General features: G+C 45.2%; 2 protein-coding genes across 2 annotated transcripts in view; both read right to left on the reverse strand.

Moving 5' to 3' along the window:
• The window catches only part of LOC114659674 (serine/threonine-protein phosphatase PP1-alpha catalytic subunit), a 34,039-nt gene extending 33,548 nt beyond the window's left edge, over positions 1-491 (reverse strand). Inside the window, exon 1 of the mRNA XM_028812278.2 lies at positions 136-491. Coding sequence (XP_028668111.1) covers positions 136-190 — 55 coding nt within the window. The 5' untranslated portion in view covers positions 191-491. The remainder of the gene's footprint in view (positions 1-135) is intronic.
• A 5,557-nt stretch (positions 492-6,048) lies between these two features.
• On the reverse strand, positions 6,049-17,707 carry tbc1d10c (TBC1 domain family, member 10C). Its single transcript, XM_051932568.1, has 10 exons — positions 16,795-17,707; positions 14,350-14,449; positions 14,165-14,272; positions 13,954-14,060; positions 11,238-11,352; positions 11,079-11,144; positions 10,535-10,724; positions 8,719-8,873; positions 8,252-8,624; positions 6,049-7,318 (listed from the first exon to the last, which is right to left on the reverse strand). Exons 1-10 carry the CDS (start codon positions 16,980-16,982, stop codon positions 6,855-6,857), a joined length of 1,866 nt encoding a protein of 621 aa, XP_051788528.1. The 5' UTR covers positions 16,983-17,707; the 3' UTR covers positions 6,049-6,854.
• Positions 17,708-23,753: the final 6,046 nt, after the last annotated feature.

Below are 23,753 nucleotides of genomic sequence, written 5' to 3' on the forward strand. Positions count from 1 at the left end.
TCGCTTCGTTTAACCGAATCTTTACGACCGTCTCCAAACACTTTTTTTTTTTTGAAGCTTCAGCCAAGTCTCTGACGCCACATCCGATAACCGTCGCGCGCGACACAAATCCGAACATTCCAATGTGAATCGTACCTTCCAGCAATCGGCTGATCACCGAGTCGATGTTAAGTTTGTCCACCTCCGCCATCACCTACACAGCTTCCTCCTTCTTCTTCTTTCACTTGGACCCGTCGAAATGGAACAAAACAGGGTGGGGGCGTCGCGCCGATCTCAGGTGGGGCTCCCGAATTCACTCGCTTATCCGCAAGTGCCGTTTCCGTCTATGCAGGGCGCCGATTTATAACAGCTGTGGCGAATTACTTTAATAAGCCAATATAACGTGTGTCGCTCTCTTGATCTTCTTTATTTGCTGGGGACTGACTTGATTTTAACTTAACTTTTTTCCCCCCGCCCTCATCCCAACCCGTAGAGGAAGTAAGTAAGAAACAACGCCACTTCGTCAGTCTTTTATAAGGCGCATTCGTGCCCTGAGGACCTTTTGCTGCCCTCTGCAGGGTGGAGTGTGAATAGCAGTCTGTCGCGCTTGCTCGTCTTTTTGCGCTGCTTTGTTTTTCAAGTCTCAGACTTTGAATTTGCCACACGAGTACAGGGTGGCCCACGAAAACGTGGTGGGCCTCCACCGAGACAACTGCATGACGTGGTGAAGAGAAAATGATCAAATCCGGGTCTCAAAGTTACAGAAGATGCTGAAAATGATCTCCTTGTGCGTCAATACATCTCTGTGCCCGTTTCAGCATGTTCTTGTACACTCTTTGTACACGCTTTGCTCATGGCCACTTTTTCGTGGGCCACCCTGTACCTCTCAACATAAATCAAGTTACTGAGTACTGGCCCGCCGCTTTTAGGCTTGACTGATGAGGGGCGACGGATGCGCCTCTTCATCTACTGACTTACAGACCAGTGACACTTACCTCTCACACCATGAAGACCTTTGAGAGGCTGGTCCTGGGCTATAATGGTCCTAATGCGGTAGACTGAGGCCGATCTGCAATAAAACTAATGAATTTTAAATTTCAGGGGCCCCTAATCCCGATGGGGCCCCATAAGCGACTTTAATTTGAATCCCCTCATAACTTGAAAAGTGTAAGGCATAGGAAACTGGTATTCACAACAGTGATGATAACACGTGAGATAATACAGTAGAGTGCATAAGTACATAATCAACATCTGAGATGTATTGGTTACATTTACAAAAAATAAAATACAAAATTCAGGTGGTCCGTCGTGGAACAACCCCACTGAAAATGATAACAGTGGTTACCCAGACCTTGTTGCCCCCATAACAGTTCAAGCTTCAGGGTTCCAAGAAAAAGTAGATCCACCACTTGGTTCTGCTATTGAACACAACTCACCCACCGGGCAGTCTTAAGACGTAAGGACAGCACTGGACTATCCACGATGGATAATCTGATTATCTGGTTTGGATAATAAGGCGGTAGATCCTGCATTGGACTTTCATTGGCTTGGTGGTCTTATTGTTTAGTTTCTTATATGGGGTCAGCAGTAAACAATCTTATCAGTGAAATGCTGAGAGGGAAGTGGCTCCTCATGACCACAGGAGTCCAGACCCAACTTTTAGATATTAAACCGGCCAACCTTAGACTATCATTGATTTGAAAGCCTAGCCTTGTGGGTTAAAAAGTCTTTGTCAACTTTAAAATTAAATTTAAAATTAACTTTTGGGAACTGCAGGTCTGACATTGTGGTCAGCAGCACAGGAGCGCCACAGGAGACTGTACTTTCTCTGGTCCTGTTCAGCCGATATACATGGGGCGTCCAATACAACTCGGAGTCCTGGCTCGTGCAATCCTGCTATCATGGGCTGCATCAGGAGTGGGCAGGAGGAGGAGTATAGGGACCTCATCAAGGACTTTGTGAAATGGTGCGAGTCAAACCACCTACAACTGAACACCAGCAAAACCAAGGAGCTGGTGGTGGATTTTAGGAGGCCCAGACCCCTCATGGACCCCATGATCATCAGAGGTGACTGTGTGCAGAGGGTACAGACCTATAAATACCTGGGAGTGCAGCTGGATGATAAATTGGACTGGACTGCCAATACTGATGATTTGTGTAAGAAAGGACAGAGCTGGTTATACTTCCTTAGAAGACTGGCGTCCTTCAACATCTGCAATAAGATGCTGCAGATGTTCTATCAGACAGTTGTGGTGAGTGCCCTCTTCTACGCGGTGGTGTGCTGGGGAGGCAGCATTAAGAAGAGGGACGCCTCACGCCTGAACAAACTGGTGAGGAAGGCAGGCTCTGTTGTTGGCATGGAGCTAGACAGTTTGACATCTGTGGCAGAGCGACGGGCGCTGAGCAGACTCCTGTCAATCATGGAGAATCCATTGAACAGGATCATCTCCAGACAGAGGAGCAGCTTCAGCGACAGACTGCTGTCACCGTCCTGCTCCACTGACAGACTGAGGAGATCGTTCCTCCATCACACTATGTGCCTCTTCAATTCCACCCAGGGGTTACAAACGTTAACATTATACAAAGTTACTGTCTGTCTGTATACCTGCATTGTTATCACTCTTTAATTTAATATTGTTCTTTATCAGTATGTTGCTGCTGGAGTATGGGAATTTCCCCTTGGGATTAATAAAGTATCTATCTATCTATCTAAGTTTGAAAGATGGCTTGATGGATGGATGGATCTATTCTGGTACGGCACACGCCGTGTGGAGAAGGTGAGGGGGTGACACAGGGAGACATCAGCTGACGTCACCACTCACACTGGTCACAGACGGGGTCTGCGTGGTCCTACAGATTTAGCTCACGTCGCAAAGTGCTCGCCTCTGAGATGGAGACTGCGACTTCGAAACTGACCACCGACAGACAGACCGACTGAGACAATTGGTGACAAGGGTGGGATTTGCACTGTGGCCGGGTGGGGGCTGACACAGAGAGGGGTCAGCTGACATCAGCAGGGCACACGCACACCAGTCACAGCGGTCAGAGACGGGCCCCGACTCAAGGAGCTCTCCATTTAGCTCACACTGCCAGGCGCTCACCTCGAGAAAGACCACCGACAGCTCACCACGGAGCTAATGTTTGAATTGAGACAGTGGCGTCACAGCATGGAGAAGTTAGAAGCTGACGTCACCAGGAGCGCATCCCGCTCTCTCAGTGGTCCCCACCGACTCAAGGAGCTCTCCATTTAGCTCACACTGCAAGGTGCTCACCAGAGCCAGAGATTGCGGGTTCGAAACTGACCACCAACAGTCCATCGCAGAGCAAACCTTCAAGCTGAGACAATGATGTGTCCCTGGTGACGTCTTCGGGTTTATAAATGCACAGAGCATAGGGACCCCACGCTGATCTTAGGACGTGGTGACTTGTTGATTAATCTTTGCTCTACAGCATCTTTTTAAAAGTTTAAACACTGATTTTGTTAGAAGTACCACTACAATAAATACAGGTTTAATTTTATCGACCATTTCCATTTTTATTGCTGTGAGTGGTTGTGTAGGTCGGGCCCCTCAGTCCTATAATGCTGTTAAGACGGCCCTGTCAGCCCCTACTACCTTTGTGCAGCGTCGCCACTACAGCATGTTTGCCATTTACAGTCAGTCATTTTCACTCACTCAGATGGTGGGCAGCCTCATCTGTGGTCCGGCTGGCCGGTAAGCACATGTACTGCTTCAGGTGTGTCAGCTACAGATGTCTGCATCGCTGCTGGCTTTCCATTATCAGCTCGCTTAGTTTGACTTCTTCTCACCTCCTTTAACCTGATGTAACGGGTAGAGCTGCCAGCTCTTTAAGCGTCACATCTACTCCAACTGTGAGTGACAGAGAGATGACATACTGCAGGTGGCTCCGTATCGTTCACCTTCATCACGAATCCAGTGATGTCTTTGAATGCTAAAGTAGAATTTGGTAACCAGAGTGGTTTTCCCTTGCAACAGGTTATGTTTATTTTTAATATACACCAATCAGCCACAGCGTTAAAGTCACCTGCCTAATATTGTGCAGGTCCCCCTCCTGTTGTGACCCGTCGAGGCCTGGACTCCACAAGACCTCTCAAGTTGTCCTGTGGTATCGGACGTCAAGATGTCAGCAGCAGATCCTGTAAGTCCTGTTAGCTTGAGCGGTGGGGCCGTTATGGATCAGATTTGTTCCCACAGATGCTCCTGGGAAATTTGGGGGCCAAGTCAACACCTTGAACTATTTGTCACGTTCCAGAAACCACAAGTTTTTTACAGTGTGGCCAGGTGCACTGAACGAGGCCACTGCCATTAGGAAATACCGTGGCCATGAAGTGGGTTGCGTGGTCTGCAACAATATTTACGTAGGTGGTACGTGTCAAAGTAACGTCCACTTGAATGCCAGTACCCAGGGTTTCCCAGCAGAACACTGCCCAGAGCATCACGTTGCCTCCCATAGTGCATCTCTTCCCCAGCTAAACCACACAGACATCCAAGTGATCTCAAAGAAAACGTGACATTCATCAGACCAGGCCACCTTCTTCCACTGTCTGCTCGGTCCAGTTCTGGCACTCACATGCCCATTGTAGGTGCTTCCAGCGGTGGACAGCGGTCAGAATGAGCTCTCCAACTGGTCTGCTGCTACACAGCAAGCTGTGATGCTCTGGGTGTTCTCACACCTTCCTCTCATGGCCAACATTAAGTTTTTCAGCAATTTGTGCTGCAGTAGCTCTTCTATAGGATTGGACTAGACGGGCTAGCCATCGCTCCCCCACATGCATCGGTGAGCCTTGGGCACCCACGAACCTGATGCCAGTTCACCGGTTGTCCTTCCTCAGACCACTTTTGGTAGACAGTAACCACTGCATACCAGGCACACCCCACACAACCTGCCATTTTGGAGATGTGGTGACCCAGTCGTCTAAGCCATCACAACTTGGCCCTTGTCAAAAGTCGCTCAGATCCTTACGATGGCCCATATTTCCAGCTTCCAACATATCACCTTCAAGGACTGACTGTTCACTTGCTGCCTAATACATCCCACCCTTTGACAGGTGCCACTGTGACGAGACAATCCATGTTCAATGTTGTTCTTCGCCCGTCGGTGGTTTGAATGTTGTGGCTCATTGGTGTTTGTGATGCGTTCTTTGTACACACAACACAAATTTAATTCTTTAATGGGACCTTTCACTTATAGACAGTTTATCCATTGTTGCAGTAGGCTTCTTATCAGTCAGAAGATGTTCACAAGACCACCATGACTCTTTGCTGTTTAAATCATGGCCCCTACTTTGACCTCTGCCTTGATGAGGCATTGGGTTGGTTTAGATTTTGGTCCATGTTGACCTGATAGCATCACACAGTTCCCAGTAGATGTTTCTGTCATAAAACCTTTTGGCTCCACTTCATCCCAGGGTGCCCTGTTAGACTGAGCGCTCAGGACTGTGCAGGCTACTGGAATAAAAAGTTGCTATCATATCCATGGAACCATCTTGAAACGATGTGTGCTACACTATCCTTTTGGAAAAAAGGTAGACTATGGCCATCAAGGGATGCACATGGTCACCAATAATGCTCAGATGCACTGTGCCATTCCAATGAGGGTCGGCTGGGTGTTTTAAGTATTCCCCGCCACCATTTCACCACCACCACCACCAGTCTGTACTGTGGAAGAAAGGCAGGGTGGATCCATAGATTCATGTGGTTTGCACCAAATTCTGACCCATCCGTCTGCCTGTTGTGGTAGAACTCAAGACTCATCAGATGAGGCGATAATTCTTTAATCTGTAGTCGTCGAAGTTTGCTGATCAGTGTGCCCACTGTAGGCACTTCCTGTTCTTAGCGGACAGGTGTGGAGCACAGGGTGGTGGTCTTCTGCTCCTTTACTTCATCTTCTTCACATTCTTACATGTAGTCCGAGTTGCTGTCCTGCTCAGAAGTATCGTAAGACGCTCTTACTGGAGTATTTGAGGCCTTCATGTTAGCTTGAACAAATCTGGCCATTCTGGGAAGGCCTTGGGATCCCCCAGTTATCAGTTGGCAAGTGCGGCTTAGGAAAGAGACATATGGGCCTCAGTGCTAAGACTGTTGCCCCCGTGACTCGGCTTTGGATAAGTAGTGGAATGAATGAATGAACTTAGTTACATCTAAGTATTGAAACTATGGGGGCAATTACAGGTTCATGGCGTGATGGTAGTGGATAACACTGTTTCTTGAGAAAATTTACAAACTGCATTGTGCATTCCGTCATGATCCTGTTCTCTAATACTAAATTTTGTTTGAAGGTCTGAGGCCATTCATTTTGTAAAATATGCAAAAAAAAAATGAGGATACGACGAAAGGGGCAAATACTTTTTCACAGCCCAGTCCATGCTGTTTATACTGTGCTGCAGCCACGTGATTGGCTGTTTGGAGGAGCGCACGGCCATTTGCATTAAAAGCAGGTAGAGCTAATAACGTGGCCCCCGAAGGTAGATGCACAAACAGAAAAATAAAAATCCAATTTTTTTACCATTAGTGGGAATCTCCTACACATCTTATACTTAAAATTGATATTTATAAAATTAGGGTTTATTTTCACGTGTCATAATAAAAATGATGCATTTCACACTGGAAGATATTTCCTCCAGATTCTAATGTAGGCCCAATATCCCATTTCACCAATCATGTCCACCAACCTGTGCAACTGAGACTTCATCATAAACGAGGAGATTCAAAACTTTCCCATCTTCTCATATCGGCCGCTGATTTAAATATCCCACTGTCACGCGCCTGCCTTCTTGCTAGTGTTCATTTTGCAAAGCTCTCTTGTTGTTCGCTGGACGTCGTCCCTTTCCAGAGTCCACCCCTGCCCCGGCTGCTCTAAAAGTAAGTGTCAAAGTAAGGAGCCGAGTTCCTCTTCGATTCAGGGTCCTTGTGGGGCTGATCTACAAATACTGAGCTGGCAGTGGAGGACTTGCGGACAAAGTGGAAAGTCTTTCCCCTGGTCTGAGGCTTTTTTCTGGGCTCCCCCACCCCTATAGTATCCCCTTCTTTCTTCTTCTTCTTCTTCTTCTCTTCTTTCTCCAGTTGCTTCTGCCGTTCCCTTTCGATCCGTTCCCGTTCTTTCATTGCCTTCACCATGGCCTTCTCCTCTTCTTTCTCCCGTCGCCTTTGCTCCTTGGTCTTTTTGGTCTTCTTCTCTTTGGCCTCCTCCTCTAAGCTTGTATCCTCCACAATAATCGTGGGGATGACTGTGGGGAAGCGCGGAACTGGAGGTGCTTTTTCTTTCTGCTCTGTGATTGGTTGATCTTTGGACTCTGGGGTACCGGGATGCACTGAGTGATCTACACAAAGAAGATAAAAAATGTTAAGAGATGATAAAACCAAATAAAGACCAAACTCTAGAAGAAAAATCTAGAAGAAGCCATAAGAAGTAGCTTGTGTAGCTACTTCCCAGTGAATTCTCTAGAAGACCATATTAAAATGGATAGTTATTCGTTCATATGAGGGTAAATCAAAGAGTAATGGCAATTAAGCCGTAATCTAATGGATAGTTCCCAAAGGCTTATGGGTAGTTTGAACACGCACAGTGCATTGCTCTACCATTAGTCTAGCTGAAGCCACCGTCAAACGAACATGGATACTCCGCTGTGGGATTGCACCATTGTTGAACAACACACCATAACTGAGAGAGTGAAACCTGCAGAAATTCACCGAAGGATTCCTGCAGCGGAGAGTCCATGTTCAGTAGGCCTGGCAGTACCTGAGAAGAACAACTAGAACATTTCAAAGGGCTTGTGATGACTTGCAAGCTTGACCAAAAAAGTCAGGGTTATTTCGATCAAGATCTAATAAAATGTTGGCTTTGTACCATTTACGATCGGTAAGAGGTTCACTCACTCTCCAAAGACGTACACTTTGCATTAATTGGTGACTCTCGATTGGCCTGCTGGGACTGAAGAAATAGATAGATAGATAGATAGATAGATAGATAGATAGATAGATAGATAGATAGATAGATAGATAGATAGATAGATAGATAGATAGATAGATAGATAGATAGATACTTTATTAATCCCAATGGGAAATTCACATAAAGGTGGGTGTGTGAGTATGGCGTGTGATCTATCTGTCTATCTATCTATCTATCTGATGGACTGACATCACTTCCAGGGTTGATGGGCCCCCACGTAGTTGCTACTAAGAAGGTCTATGGCTCCTCTCAACAAAGCCAGTTGATACCAAGATCCAGATTTCCCCTTTCCTGTGGTTCTTACCGGGTTGGCTGAATACTTTGATGCTGTTAGTTATGCTGGAGGAGGCACACGGCTCACTCTCAGGTCTTGTTGGTTGTCCAGGATCTCTGTGCTCTGTGGGCTGCACCTCAGGGGTGCCCCGTATGTCCACACTCTTCTTCCTTCTTTGCTTGTTTTCCGAGGAGATGGACAAAGCCAGTGAAATGGCACTTCCCCTCCTCTCCTTTTTCTCCTTCTCCCGCTCTTCCCTCTCTGCCTCCTCAAACACAGACCGGGCCCCATGCAGTCGTGATCTGGGCTGAAAGGTCAGGTCAGGTCGCTCTTTCCTCCACTTCTCCAGCTGAATGGCTGTCTCCTTCTCTACCTCCCTCTCAGAAAGGGACATGTCCCCTACCTGTTTAAAACGTTAAACATGAAGAAACCATAAGAGGTGAAAACCAAACAGAGAAGATGTCTTGGCTGCCCCGGAGGAGGCTGGAGGCACTTACTGCTTGAACAAAGGCATCTTCCCGTAAGTTCTTCTGACTTATCGAGCGCAGGCACTCCAAGGTTTCAAGCTGCCCATCACACTTTTTAGTCTTCTCGGATGACCCGATTGCCATCCTGACCAGAATCAGCGCCACTCGAAAAAGAATCGTTACGCCTGGAATCAGAAGGGAGGAAGAAGAGTCAGCCAACGGGTTGAATGAAAGCATGTAGAGGTAGGTGTGCATGTTATAAAGGCCGTTCGCGTTATGGTTTCCTTTCGTTGAACATTGTTCCTTGCTTACTGTGTACCTTTTTTTGGAATTTCTTTTTTTGCTGTAAGGTTATTGACTTGTGCTGAATCCAATTCTGCCGTTACAAAAATGATTTAAAGTTGTTTCTATTCATGCCTCCTTTCGACATTTTGTTGTTTTGTGTGGGGTGTCACCAATTTTTTGGAACGGGATTACATGGTGAGTGTCTTTAATTGTGCACAATGCACTCTGGGGCTGTCCAAGATTGGTTAAATATGAATATGAGCCCAGCAGATTGATACGTGTGATGAGCCGAGGCAATTCTGGCAGGAAAAAGCTGATGGGACGATACCAGAATTTTCCTTTATGTGTGCAGACTCTCTGGTATTAACATTTACTAAGGTAATTAATAATGTTGGTAAATGTAAAGTATTACACATAGGAAGCAAAAATGTGAGGTTTGAATACATAAGGTCTGAAAATCAAAAGTACACTTTAGGAGAAGGATTTAGGACTCGACACTATCAACTTCCAGACAGTGTTCAGAAGCCATTATGAAGGCTAACAGAATGTCAGGTTATATAGCGCCTTGATGTGTGGAGTACAAGTCCCAGGAGGTTCTGCTCAAGCTTTATAACACACTGGTGAGGCCTCATCTGGAGTACTGTGGGCAGGTTTGGTCTCCAGGCTACAAAAAAAACATAGCAGCACTAGAGAAGGTCCAGAGAAGAGCAACTAGGGTGAGTCCAGGGCTACAGGGGAAATATTAAAAGAGCTGAGCCTTTACAGTGTAAACAAAAGATGAAGAGGAGACCTGACTGAGGTGTTTATAATTATGATGGGAATTAGTCCAGTGGATTGAAACCGTGACGTTAAAATGGACACTGGGATACGGTTGGAAGTTTGTTAAGGGTAAATTTCACACAAACATTAGGAAAGTTTTCTTTACACCGAGAACCACAGACACATTGTGTAAATGACCAAGTAGTGTGGTAGGACTTTATGGACCTTCAAAACTCGGCTTGATATTATTTTAGAAGAATTAAGAGGATAGGACTGGCGGACTTTGTTGGGTTGAATGGCGTTATAATGTTATAATAATTTTTGTTTTGCTAATGACAAGCGAGAATGTCCAAGTACACAACTGGAACAATCGGATGCTTGTGTCTGGACTTATTTGGCATCAGTTTGTTGTGATGCCCCCTTGCATCATCATCATCATCATCCATCAAACACAGCAATATAGATTTAAACCTTAAGTAAATGGAGAGCTTCGCCACCTCCCAGGAAATTCTATTGGCTATGAACTGCCTGAAGTGAAAGAGCAACACCTCAAGTTTAGAACTGAATAGCTTTTAGGTGAAAAAGGACAATCCACAATAACATGAAAAGAACACGCCGACCACACGCAATGCATGACTCGAACACAAGGCTTAGTGGTAATCCCTGCTACTGGATATCCCCAGTGTGGCCAGGTGTTTGATGGGCAGCATGAGGCTGGTACAACAAAATTGAAAAAGCAATTTTCGACATATCTATTTTTTCCTACAAGTCTAAAAGCGTAGCAGATGACAGAGAGACTCACCCTCACTGAAGAACATGTCCCAGATCCTCAGGAGCAGCGGGAAAGGCAAAGTTCGTGAGAAAATGCACATGAACCACTCGGTGGCATACATGAGCGGATCGACTCCGTGCTTCTTCAGGTGACGGTACGCGCACGGGCAATTCCTCTTGAGGAGCCCAGTCAGGACCCGGGCATCAAGGTGAACACCTTCCTGTTGGGATAAGAAGAAAGAAAGGTAAGCTGGCGATATTGTCCTACTAAAAGTGTCCTCAAAGAGCAATCAGATAGACACACAGATAACACAGACAGACTTGTCCTTCTACTACGGTGGATAGGATAACTTTAAGAAATTCCTAAAATCCTATTTTTGCTTTGCGATTCTGGGGTATTGAGTATTGTTTAATGAAGGAACAAATAAATTTAAATAATTTTAGCACAGGGCTGCAACAGAACAAAAATGTGTAAAAAAGTGAAGGTGTCTGAAAACTTTCTAAATCCACTGTATGTGTGTGTCTGGATCTTGGTGGGGAGGTACAGCTGTACAGATGTAGCGTGGTGTACTCACAAGTAAGGGGCTATAATATCCCGGCAGGTACTTCTCGCTGATCTGTACCAGGCACCAAAACGCTTGCTGTAGAAAGACAAAGAGGGTCACAGATTAAGCCTGGTGGCGATAAGCAGCTGGTATGTGGGCAGCCTCAATCTCAAGTGGGATATACTGTACCTCAGCGGGCATGTTCATCAGGAGCACAGCTGCCACAGGTCCCTGGCCCTGGCAGTACCCTTCCTCAGGCCTGTACTGCGTGTATGCTTTTAGGACACTTAAAAGGTCCCTCTGCCTAACCCAAAAAATAAAAAGGCGGGCACATTAGATATCAAGAGACACAGGCACTGCACAAAGGGGCAAACCAAATCGAGCTGTGGAGACTATTTGATAGTGTTAGGGTTAGTCTGGGTAGGTGAAGGCAAACAGAAGAACAACTTTGAGGAATCCCCATTAGGAGTCAAGAGTTAATAGAGCTGGGGGTACTGAGTGTGGTGTTTTGAGACATGGCGGAAAGGGGTGACAGAATCTGCAATGTGGGCTTCGAAAAAACCACAGGCTGGAGGGTCCTCAACATGGCCTTTTGCATTAAAGACACTAGAAGGTTCTTGGCTTTACCAGATTTAGAAACTTCATCAAAAGATTTGAACAAAGCTAAATCTATCTATTAAAGCATCTCAGAATCCACAACACATGGAGCCTTGAGGCAGATGGGCTACAAAAACAGAAGACCACTTCAGGTTCCACTCCCATCAGCCAAGAACAGAATGCTGAGACTGTAGTGGACACTGTGAGCCTGGTCTGATGATTCTCAACTTCTGCTGAGGCACACAAGATGGTAGTGTTAGAATTTGGTGCCCAACAGCATGAATCTATGAACCCCACCTGCCACGTATCAACAGTCCAAGCTGCTGGTGGTGGTGGTGTAATGGTGTGTGGGCAATGTCTTCTTGGCACACTGAGCTCATTAATAATAATCAGTCATCACTTGAATGCCATGTCCTATTTGAGTATCGTTGCTGACCATGTGTCTGTTTTTCACCTGCATTATTATCAATCTTTAATTTAATATTATTTATTGTATCAGTATGCTGCTGCTGGAGAATGTGAATTTCCCATTGGGATTAATAAAGTATCTATCTATCTATCTATCTATCTATCTATCTATCTATCTATCTATCTATCTATCTATCTATCTATCTATCTATCATATAGTGCCTTTCACATCTATCTATCTATCTATCTATCTATCTATCTTCTCTTCATGGCCACAATTTACCAGTCTTTTAATGGCTATTTCCAGTATGACATTGCAACATGTCACAAAGCAAAAGTCATTTTAGACTGGTGTCATAAACATGACCGTGAGTTCAGTGTTCTCCGGTGGCCTTCACAGTCACCAGATCTGAGTCCAGTAATTCCAGTAACTGATCATTTTTCATTTGTTATTGATAATTCCTCTGTCTCCCCTTCCCCAGAGGCTAAGAGTCTGGGTGTCATCCTTGACAGTACTTTATCATCAGCAACATCTCTCGGTCTACATATTTCCAGCCGCGTAAAACTTTGTGTTTAGGAAGGCGCCTACGAATAAATAAAATGCTTTATTATTACTACTAGGGGGTTCGCCCCCTGCTCACTTCGCTCGCCAACCCCCCCCCCCCCCCCCCGGCCTGTGCCACTTCACGTCTCTGCCACTCGCGTTGTGAAAAGGGGGGCTGAACGCACCCCAAGGAGACGCGGTTGCTCCTCCGAAACCCCCTCTTAAATGGTGATACAATGGGAAACAAATATGGTTTTGTTTTTACCTCCTCTTTGCTCGATCAGCTGCTGGCTTGCTGCTGCTGCCATGCCACGTGATTTGCATTTCGCACGGCACTTCGAACATTTAAAAGCCTGTACAGCAGCTGTCCTACTCTTTGTCTTTTATTTCTGACCCCGGGTGTGGACAATTCTTTTGGCACAAAGTCTTGTCTCACGGGACGCGAGTTCTTGATATTTTTTAGGTTATAATTTAAAAACGGAATAAGAATCTGCAAATCTAACAACATCACATTAAAGGTTGATAAATTCTGTAAATAATGATACCAAACATATATATGTAGGTTTTAAAATAAGCCTGAATTAAAGTGTGACAAAAAACGTCACACAAAATCGTTGCACTTTTAGGCTTAGCATTTTATATATCGAGAGAAGATTATTAGTAGAACACCCTTGGGATGTGGTAGAACAGGAGATGAAGGTGCAGCTGACAAATCTGCAAAACTGCGTGATGCCATCATGTCAACATGGAGCAGAATGTAACATCTTGTGGAATCCGTGCCATGAAGAAGTGAGGCTATGTTGAGAGCAAAAGGAGGTCCTACCCAGTAGAAATAGAGTGGTCCTAAGAATCTGCTCAGTGAGTGTATGGATTAGTGTTAAAATTGGGCAACGAGATGAGAAGAAATGAAGGCAGAGTGCCACAGAATACCCATTAAGAGTTTACTTATCAGAGCAGTGCATAGAGGGAGGTGTGGGCAATGTGAGACCCATTACTGTTGAGCAGCCCTTAAAGGTAGGACTTCACAGCAGTTAAAGGAGATTAGGTAAAGGTGCAAATGGCAGTCATAAAGGTATAGAATACCCACCAGTGTATGACTAAGAGAGAAACAGGCAGGAGGGCAAAGGGGCATTGCAGCAATACAGAAATCTACGAGATTGTGACAACAGTGGGCATGGAGTCAAGAAGACAAGGCCAAACTGAGTTACAGTCGTGTGGAGTGCCATTAAGATGTTAGATGAACAAAGAGGTGAGGACAATGGTAGTCAAGGACATTTAGATTACCCCAAGAGTTGTAGATTAGGAGAGCAGTGGGCAGAGGATGACAGAAGCACAAATGAAAGTGAAGTGCTTTACCCATGTCTGTCTCGTGATAAAAACATTTCGTGGAAGGGGAACTGGCGGTCAATATCTCGCTCAATGATGTCCACCCAGTGCTTGTCCCCTGGTGCCTTATCCAGTTCCTGTGTACAGAGGGAGAGACAAGTGGCATCTACATCAGGCAAACTGTCATACCACCACACTCAGGATGAGAAGAGAGAGAGAGAGAGAGAGAGGCAAAGCTAACCTGGTACTGGCCCCTGTTCTTCTCCATATTGGCAATAGCACCACACAGCATGGGCCAACATCGTGACCTGAGGGATGCTGGGATTCCTTTCCGGCTGTACGACTTGACCTGGGAAGGCAGGGTTAGGTGAATACACGAGTAAGGAGTTCCTCGAAGCTCTTGCTATGCCTCCCTCACCGTCTCACCTTGCCATAATTCCTCTGCATGATGCGATCCCATTGGTTCATCATCTCTAACCACTTGTTTTCCTTTTGCCGGATGATTTCTGGAGATGGGCCTTCATTCCTGGAAGACAATTGACCAACGGTAGTTCCCCTACAATTTGGCATCTACCCCTTGATGCCCTTATGGAAAGATTTAGGAAATAAAAAGCAGCAACCTAACTGTTAAGGGCATTTTTGGCATGAATGTTTGGGGGGGGGAGCGGGGGGGTCACACAGAACTGAGAGAGAGAGAGATAGATATGCTCTAAAAGAGAGCTAGATAGAGATGCTGTCAGAAGGGGTGGAGCCTGAGAGAAAGTGAGAGAGACACAGGATGTTAGAAGGGGCGGAGCCTGGAAGAGAGTCAGGAGTGAAGCAGAGGAGAGGCATCGTGGGTCAGAGGCAAGGACTTGTCTAGGAAGGAGAAAGAGGATGACTAGTAGGTTGAAGGAGTTAAAGATTTATGTCTGAGTAGATAGCCCTGGAAAGTATATCTATCGACAATTGTGGTGGCACAGTGGGTAGTAGTGCTCTCCTTAGATAGTAAAATGACATCTTACAAATAATGTAACTCTGAAATATAAGTATGGAATCAATTTTGACCCAAGGTTTGTAATCACCAAAGAAGATTAAGTGACCATTAGCAGTAATAGGAGATGCTGCAAATGTTCTATCAGACGGTTGTGGCGAGTGCCCTCTTCTATGCGGTGGTGTGCTGGGGAGGCAGCATAAAGAAGAGGGACGCCTCTCGCCTGGACAAACTGGTGAGGAAGGCAGGCTCTATTGTAGGCACGGAGCTGGACAGTTTGACATCCGTGGCAGAGCGACGGGCGCTGAGCAGACTCCTGTCAATCATGGAGAATCCACTGCATCCACTGAACAGGATCATCTCCAGACAGAGGAGCAGCTTCAGCAACAGACTGCTGTCACCGTCCTGCTCCACTGACAGACTGAGGAGATCGTTCCTCCCCAACACTATGCGACTCTTCAGTTCCACCCGAGGGGGTAAACGTTAACATCATAAAAAGTTATTGTCTGTTTTTACCTGCATTGTTATCACTCTTTAATTTAATATTGTTTGTTTATCAGTATGCTGCTGCTGGAGTACGTGAATTTCCCCTTGGGATTAATAAAGTATCTATCTATCTATCTATCTATCTATCTATCTATCTATCTATCTATCTATCTATCTATCTATCTATCTATCTAATATGACTGATGATAGTCTTTTTAATCAAATTAGAAGTGCTCACAAGATTTTCTGCCTTAACACAGACAGCTACCACTCCTAAAGTCTTGAATATCACACAGACATTGTATACATGACTTGAATGAGAGCTGAAGAATCATCAGGAGTGATCTGGAGGAATCATCTGCAGAGCAGTGAAGAGACTTTGCCACATTGCTCTAGATGTTCACCCAAAGGCAGCAAAGAAATCAAAAATATGTTTTGACCAAGTACTGCCCCCTAGGGTACAAAGCTGAATTTGCTACATGAGAGACGTGGAAGCCGAGCTGGAGTTTTCCACTGATTAGCGGTATCTGTGAATCCTGTTCTGCTGTGACATCATGAGATCACGTCCTCGTCTGAGTTTCTTGGAGGAGCCCATTCTGTACCTTCGGCTGGTGTTACTTTACTATTAAACACTACTGCCATCGTGGCGTCAACTAGAGATATCATGTGAGTTTGCAACCTTGTCCAGGACTAGGCGGGTAAGAAAATGACTGATTTCATGGATCAAACAAACGAGAATCGTGCAACTCATTCTACGAACACCCATTCTGTATGCTCTGTGCATTGAAGTCAAGTGAAAAGCAAAATCATTGTTAGAAATTAGAATCATCTTTTATAGGGATCAGTTTTGTTTGACTAATTTGTTGAATGTACAAACGGACATAAACTTATTGGTTTAATATTATGTTTATGTATTCTGTTAAAATTGAATTGTACAAAAACACTTTTAACATATTCTAATATGAATGTTTTTACTGTATCGTACTTGTGTGATAAAAGAGAGAATGATCGATGACAGAGTTCTCGTTCACGGGTAATGTTCTAACTAGAAAGAACCTAAGGCAGCATTTACCCTGGTGCGTTAAATGTCTAAACAATAGACAGCATCACGCCTGCGCTGCAGAACTTCCATTGAGTTGTACTGAACTGATTATTTCCTGCCCTTCAGTCGATTCCCATAATTAACTGTAAAGAGTTGTTGAAAAAGAACAAACTGTGAATCGCCCTTCACTAACTGCTACACCACTGTGCCAACATTTAAGGGAATGGTGGTGTTGGAAAAATTTCTTTTTTAGCTCAAACTGAATACACGTGTAGGCAGTGCTAAGCGGTCACCCCCCCCGTCTTTAATCCACTTCAATCTAATGGGCACCCTCAACCAACTAACTCCGTCCCCCCATGTGTGAACTCACTCTGCTGCTGATCCTGTGCTGAGCAGAAAGCCGTATTTGTCCGTCTCTTGTGCTGGCAGCTGGTTGCTGCGGTCCAACCCAAAATCCGATTCTGAGCCGATGGAGCTGGAGTCACCTTCCTCACAGTGGACGGAATTGAGCCTGGCGCTTAGGAGGCTGGCGTTGTCCTCAAAGCTGTTCTGGGCCATCTTGGCGATACTAAGGGACAGAAAGACACATGCATGTAGACAGATGTTTCCATATTTCTGATGTTAGTAGTGGGATTTGAATTTGTCACTACAAGGCCTACCCTCTGGATGGGCACATTAGCTTACCTGACAATCATTGGTGTCCTCGTTGTAGTCGTGTCCGCCTTGTCGACATCTTGTCCTCCTTCTAAAGGTGCTGGGCTCGTCTGGCTATGAGTGAGGTGCCACTGAATTGATTTGAGCCTGCTGCTCTGGCCAGTTCAAGTCAAGTGCAACTCACCTGAACGTGGCTTGTTATGAAGTATTCTTCGTTTGTGAGTGGCGACTACGATTTGGTCTTGTGCTTGCTTCGCTCAGTCAGGGAGGCACTGAGCTGCCTCAACATTCATTATGAATAATTAACTATGGTCACAGGTCTTTGTCAGTGGTCAGAAGTCATTGAAGACCCCGTCTTACTCCGTTTCATGTACTCATACTGGCCGGAAAATCATTAACTGTACCGCGTGGATTGCTAAATGCAGCATGGGGGTTTAGGGGTCAGGAGAAGAGGAGTCGTAATAAAGCAAAGCCACGGCCAAAACTGATAATACGAGAATCGAGAGAAAACACAAGGCAGTACTCACACAAACAACTCTCGACGTTCACGTTTTATTGGGCATCTCCAGCAAACCCTCCCAGCATGCAGTGGATAAACTAGAAGAACCCTTGGATTTATGATCTGGTCGAACCCCCTTGGGCAGCAATACCCTATGACGGGGTCCGTGTTCACTTGACCTTGACTTCAATTAGACTCACAGCAGAGCGCTGAGCTCTGTGTATTTGAGCTACCCATAAGCCACTGCGAATGTGTTGGAATGCGTCAGCTTCTATCCAGTCTGGTTACCGCGTAATTTTTAGATTGCCTTTCCTATGAGCATATTAGAGAGCGATGGGTGCAAATAGAGGATAGTGGAAGTCTGAAATAAGAATGGAATATTTCACTTTAAGTTCGCTTTTTCATTTAGTCGTATTTTGGATAATATTTATTGTATTTTCTCTAGAATAATGAACATATGTAGAACCACAACCATCTGAGTGTCTCGCAACGATTAGCGTGTCACCAGTATGAAATTTAACTGGTAACGGTGATATTTGATTATAACAAACTGTGTAAGATCAAACTTCTCAGACCCCAGTGAGTTATCACGCAGCAGGTGTGCCCAAAGAATTTTCTGTTCCATGCGCCAACTACATTGTGTCTGTTTTTTTTTTAGACAAAATACATTTTTATTGTAAGTTTTGCTCAGTAACAAAATGCATTTTAATTAGTACTGGCCACAGGTGATAGAATACAATTAAAAATATTTGCTATTTCTTGCCCTTCGCTTACCTCTAGCGCCTTTCCTTTGTATTCGCTCGAGTCTTCACCGGCGCTCCCTTTCTCAAGTGCGTTCCGATAAAGCTCATAGTCATCGTTCTGGAGGCGCCTTTCTCATCTCCTGTCCGGTTTTCTAATTTCCAACTTTGAAGGCAAACCATCTCGGCATGCCTCATATGGCTTTACTAACATGTCTCCAGTAGCGCTCCCTCTCGCACACATTTATCCCGTAAAGCCCGTTTCTCAGATTATTTTCGAGGTTTTATACTTTCCGTCTTTGAAGGCGACTCTCTCAACATGCCTCCTTTGTCTTTACTAACTCTCTTCACCGGAGCTCCTGTTCTCAAGTGCGTTCTTGTAAAGCCTTCTTCTCGGACTCTGTCGTTATTTTCTAGGCACCTGTCTCACCTCCTGTCCGCTTTTATACTTGCCGACTCTCTCAGCGTGCCTCATAGGCCTTTACTAACACATCTTCACCGGCAGTTCCTCTCACGTGAGCGTTCCGGGACAACCTGCTTCTCATATTATTTTCAAAATATTACACTTTTCCATTTTTGAAGACATTTTCAGTGTGCTTCTAATGTCTTTACAAACACGTCTCTACCAGCGGCACTGCCTCTCGCACATGCGTTCCCATAAGGCCTGCTTCTCAGATTATTTTCGAGATTTTATACTTTCCGTCTTTGAAGGCGACTCTCGCCGCGTGCCTCATAGGCCTTTACTAACACGTCTTCACCGGCAGTTCCTCTCACGTGAGCGTTCCGGGACAACCTGCTTCTCAGATTATTTTCGAAATATTACACTTTTGCGTTTTTGAAGACAACATTTTCAACGTCTTTACTAACGCGTCTCTAACGCCGGAACTGCCTCTCGCACATGCGTTTCTATAAAGCCTGCTTCTCAGATTATTTTCGAGATTTTATACTTTCTGTCTTTGAAGGCGACTCTCGCCGCATGCCTCATAGGCCTTTACTAACGCGCCTTCACCAGCGGTCCCTGTCACGTGAGCATTCCGGTAAAACCTTCTTCTCAGATTATTTTTGAAGTATTATACTTTTCCATCTTTGAAGACAACATTTTCAACGTCTTTACTAACGCGTCTCTAACGCCGGAACTGCCTCTCGCACATGCGTTTCTATAAAGCCTGCTTCTCAGATTATTTTCAAGGTTTTATACTTGCCATCTTTGAAGGTGACTCTCTCGGAGTGCGCCTTTACTCCTCCTCATGCATCTCACACCCGCACCACCTCTTTTGTCGCATCACCAAAGCCTACCTGACCAATCCGATTGCTCTGTGAGACTGGGCGCACAGACCTAAATCATGGCAGGAACAAATCGACCTGTTTTAACAGCGTCAGCCAATGTATTAAAAATAACCCCTAACGCCATGCTTCGTCAGTACAGACAGCAGAACAGAAGCTTAAAAACTTAACGGAGAGCAACTTCTCCTTCCTTGTCCACCTTTTCCAGTTTATTTATTCACTCATTTATTGAAGCCACTTATTCTCAGGCAAGATCTTGGTGTTGGCCGTATCTAATGCACCTCTGGGTGCCCACCCACAAATCGGGCTAATTCAGAGTGGTCAGTCATACCAAGGAAATGTCAAGCTGACATAAGGAGACCACACAAATTCCAGAACCTCAGTGACCAGATGTGTTGAGAGGTGCCACAACTCTAAACTGAAATAATGTGAGTCCAGAAGATGGGTAAATGGCTATTCATTCATAGTTAATATTAAACGTTTTGTACTAAACTTTGTTAAAAATCAAAATGTGGATCATGAGCTGTGGGTAATGACCACCAAAAGAATGAGATTGCAAGTGCAAGTGAGGTCTCTTTGCATGGTGGCTGAGCTGGCACTCTGCGATGTGGTGAGGGGGTCTGTGATTCTGGAGACCTTCAGAGTGGAGTCACTGCTCTTCTGAATCGAGGAGGAACCAACTGAGGTGCTTTGGGGATGACTTAAGCGGTCCACCGGCTAGAGTTTCATTGAGGAGAGACCCTACAGCAGGTGCAGGACATGTTTACTTGGGAATGCCTGGGAATTCCCCAAAATGCACAGGAGTCTGTGGCTGGGAACAGAGAAGTCTGAGCTAAACTGCATGGTAATGTGGTTTCCAAAAAATGTAAGATGTGAAATTATGGAGGTCATAAGCAGCTATTCTGCTCAAATTCTAAGAGAAGTAACACAAAGCCTGCCAGGTCTTTTTAGATGGTCAGCAGCTAATACTTCACATGAGGAGTCCAACGATTGGAGGAATCTGCAATCTAATCAAGGAACTGGCTGGAATAAGAAGCTGGGGGACTTTGTTGGGGTTGAATTCAGGGTGCACACTTCAGAACACCAGGTGGGAAATTTTAGCCCCGAGTTCTTCTACCATCCAAAGATCTACCAACCACATCCCATTCAGATCATGAATGCTGGCACCGTATATACAGGGATGTACGGTCGAGTGACACAAGACCCATACCCAATATGGATGGTAGATGTTCTTCTTTTTAATGGTTTCCAGTCAAGAAGTGAGCAGGTCAAAGGCCAGGGAAGCATTCGGCAGCAGAATGGAGCAAGCAACCCGATAGCAAAAGAGGGAAACATAACCAAGGGGTCTCTCAAAGACAGCTCAAGTTCAGGTCACTTCACGATGACACCTAACATCAGCAAGCATCCAGGATGTCAGAGTAATGACGCCCCACCTCACCCAGTAGTACACCCCATGCACTCAGGCCAGTCTAAGCCACAAACATACCCCACCCTCAGGAGGTAGAACTTACCAAGGTGGCTCCTTTGTTCGAGTTGGATGTGGATCTTGAAGACGAGATCAGACTGCAACCTTTGAAGCAATTCTATGAAGATCGACTTCCACTCCAGGAAATGGCAGCTAAAGACATCAAGAGCGATCCTCGGGCAGCACACACCTTTCCTCTGGAGCCATCAAGTTCCTCTATTTTACTGTGAGACCAGCCTGAGGAAACCGAGGGGCCTGATACATGAATACGTTGTGCCCCCTGCGAAATTCTGAAGTTTCTTCTTATTTCTTTCTTTTTTTTTTTTTAAGCAGGGTGTGTAGGCTGAAGTATGAAGACTTCTTCCTGAACCGTGTCACTTCCTTCCGCAGCAGAAAGCAAAGTGTGGTTTTAGAAAGACGAGCAAAGCCTGCAGAGGTGAGCAGCTGCAATGCTGTCCCTCCCACAAGGTGTCACTGTGATTCACCGCGCTAACCCCCCCCCCCCTTTCACAAAAGGAACGGCTGCCACTACAAAGAGACACACGGGCACCACTGTCATCTTCAGCACGTGAAGGAGCGAGGCTGGGATGGAGAAGAGAAAAGAAAAGAAGGGGCGCTTAGAGCAAAAGAGAAGATGATATTGATGGCTCGGTCCTCATGGAGAGCTGCTAACAGGTACACGTTACAGACTTCTGAGTCAAAAGAAAACACTCGGTATCATTTCTGAGATTAGGATGTGACTCTCAGGTGTACAGTCATGTGATAAAAGAAGTACGACTTGTCATGGACACCAAGCATAGGGTGGCGTTCCGGCTGGGATGGCTCAAGGTTCCTTACCCAGTTTAATGAAAGGACAAGGGAAGACCACTCACATGGACTATTTGCTCCCAGATACAACAGGTGGGATTCTCCTTGGGCCACGGATACCCACAGGGCACACTGAGAATTGCAGTCCTGGTAAGACAGCCTTGTTGAGTTCCATGGGTGCCACCAGAGGGAGCTGCAGGGACGCACCGTCCATACTTTTAAGGAACTTCAGCCTGACCCGGAAATACTCCTGGGTCTGGCATAAAAGGGCTCTGAACCCTCAAGGAGTCAGAGTCGGGAGGACAAGAAGAAAGAGGGAGAGACGAGCATTGGGTGATTATATGAACGATAAAACAAGCCTTGTTAAGGTATTGTAAAAATAAAATGTCACTTGCTTGAACTCAGGACTCATGTTGGTGTATTTGGGGCTTGTGGGCTCATTGGTGCCCCCTACAAGTCACAACCCCAGGAAATGATTTTCCTATTTTAATGTATGTGAACATCTCGAGATCTGATCTTAATTTAAACAGGATCTTTAGAAAAGGGCGATAGAACATTTATTTTTGTTGTCTATTGTGTAACTAGCTCTCTCTCTCAGGGGTGGGGGTTGATATTTTTCGAACATTTTTCTATTTGTAAAACTTGAGTTGTGTGTATGGAATGTTATTTGATTTTTAAAAATTCAATAAAATTCGTACATACCAACTTGTGGCATCCTGACAGTGCCACGTCTGAAGCCACCAAACTCTTCAGTACGACCCCGTTGTTCTACTGCCACTGTTTGTGCATGGAGGTCATGTTGATTTGATGTAATATAATTAAACACCTTGTACTCGATTTACTTTGGGCCATACGGCGTTTGTATTTACTACACAAATTTGGTTATTTGTCTGTACATCACATACATATACTGCATACCTTAAAACATACTTTGACTTTGAAAAGTATTTAATCGTCTTGACAGTCATCATCATCATCATCATTCTCTGGCTTTCAAGATACCCCTCCATTGAAATCCCAAGTTTTCTAACAGTTGATTTTTTAGGCAAAAGTAAATAATTTGTCAAAAGGGTACTTCTGAAAAATAAAAGCTGCTTGCATTAAGTATTCATAGCGCACACATCAGTATTTCACATCGATCATCTCTCATGGCTCTCATCATCAGCAGTCCCAGAGTAAGCCTATCTGCTCTCCTCTGGTCGCTCTCTAGTGCTGCTTTGTAAAACACACCACTCCAGGTGAGGCCTCCCTAGTGTGTAACAAAGCCTCCATACCCAACAACTGTGACTGACTGAATCTACCGGTGTGTCTTATAACCAACGACTCTGGGCCTAATGCTGCTGGACAGACTCCGACTCTCGTAACTGGATTAAGAATGGATGAAGGACAGTGCCATCAGCAAAGTCAACACCTGAAGGCTGAATCCACAGATTCGGGAGTGTTTCTGCCCAAGCACCCTCCTCTGACCACCTTGATGGGACCACTTAGACCAGGCAATGTCTTTCCTTTCTCCTAATACTGTTGATGTTCCTCAAGTCCACTGTGATGCACCTTGTGTTTTGGGGCCAAGTGAAATTCGGTCATCAGACTCTTTCTACTTGGCTGACCACAGCTCACCTGTTGCTCTGCATAAGTCATGTCGGCCTTACCACATTCACTAAAAGTCTGTTTCGATAAAGTGACATCGTTATGAGTGAAAACCCCAGGGAGTTCATGTTCCTAATACATTCAGCTTTCAAATTGTCTTCTTGGGACAACTTCAATCTCAATTTTGACTTTTGCTAGAAGATTTGACCAACTGTACAGCAAAATAAAATGATGTGGGGTCACCAAAAGAAAGAGACATGGCTTTCTATTAACAACACATTTCCAGAGACAGC

Source organism: Erpetoichthys calabaricus, chromosome 10, assembly GCF_900747795.2.
Source record: "Erpetoichthys calabaricus chromosome 10, fErpCal1.3, whole genome shotgun sequence".
In the NCBI taxonomy this organism is placed as follows: Eukaryota; Metazoa; Chordata; class Cladistia; order Polypteriformes; family Polypteridae; genus Erpetoichthys; species Erpetoichthys calabaricus.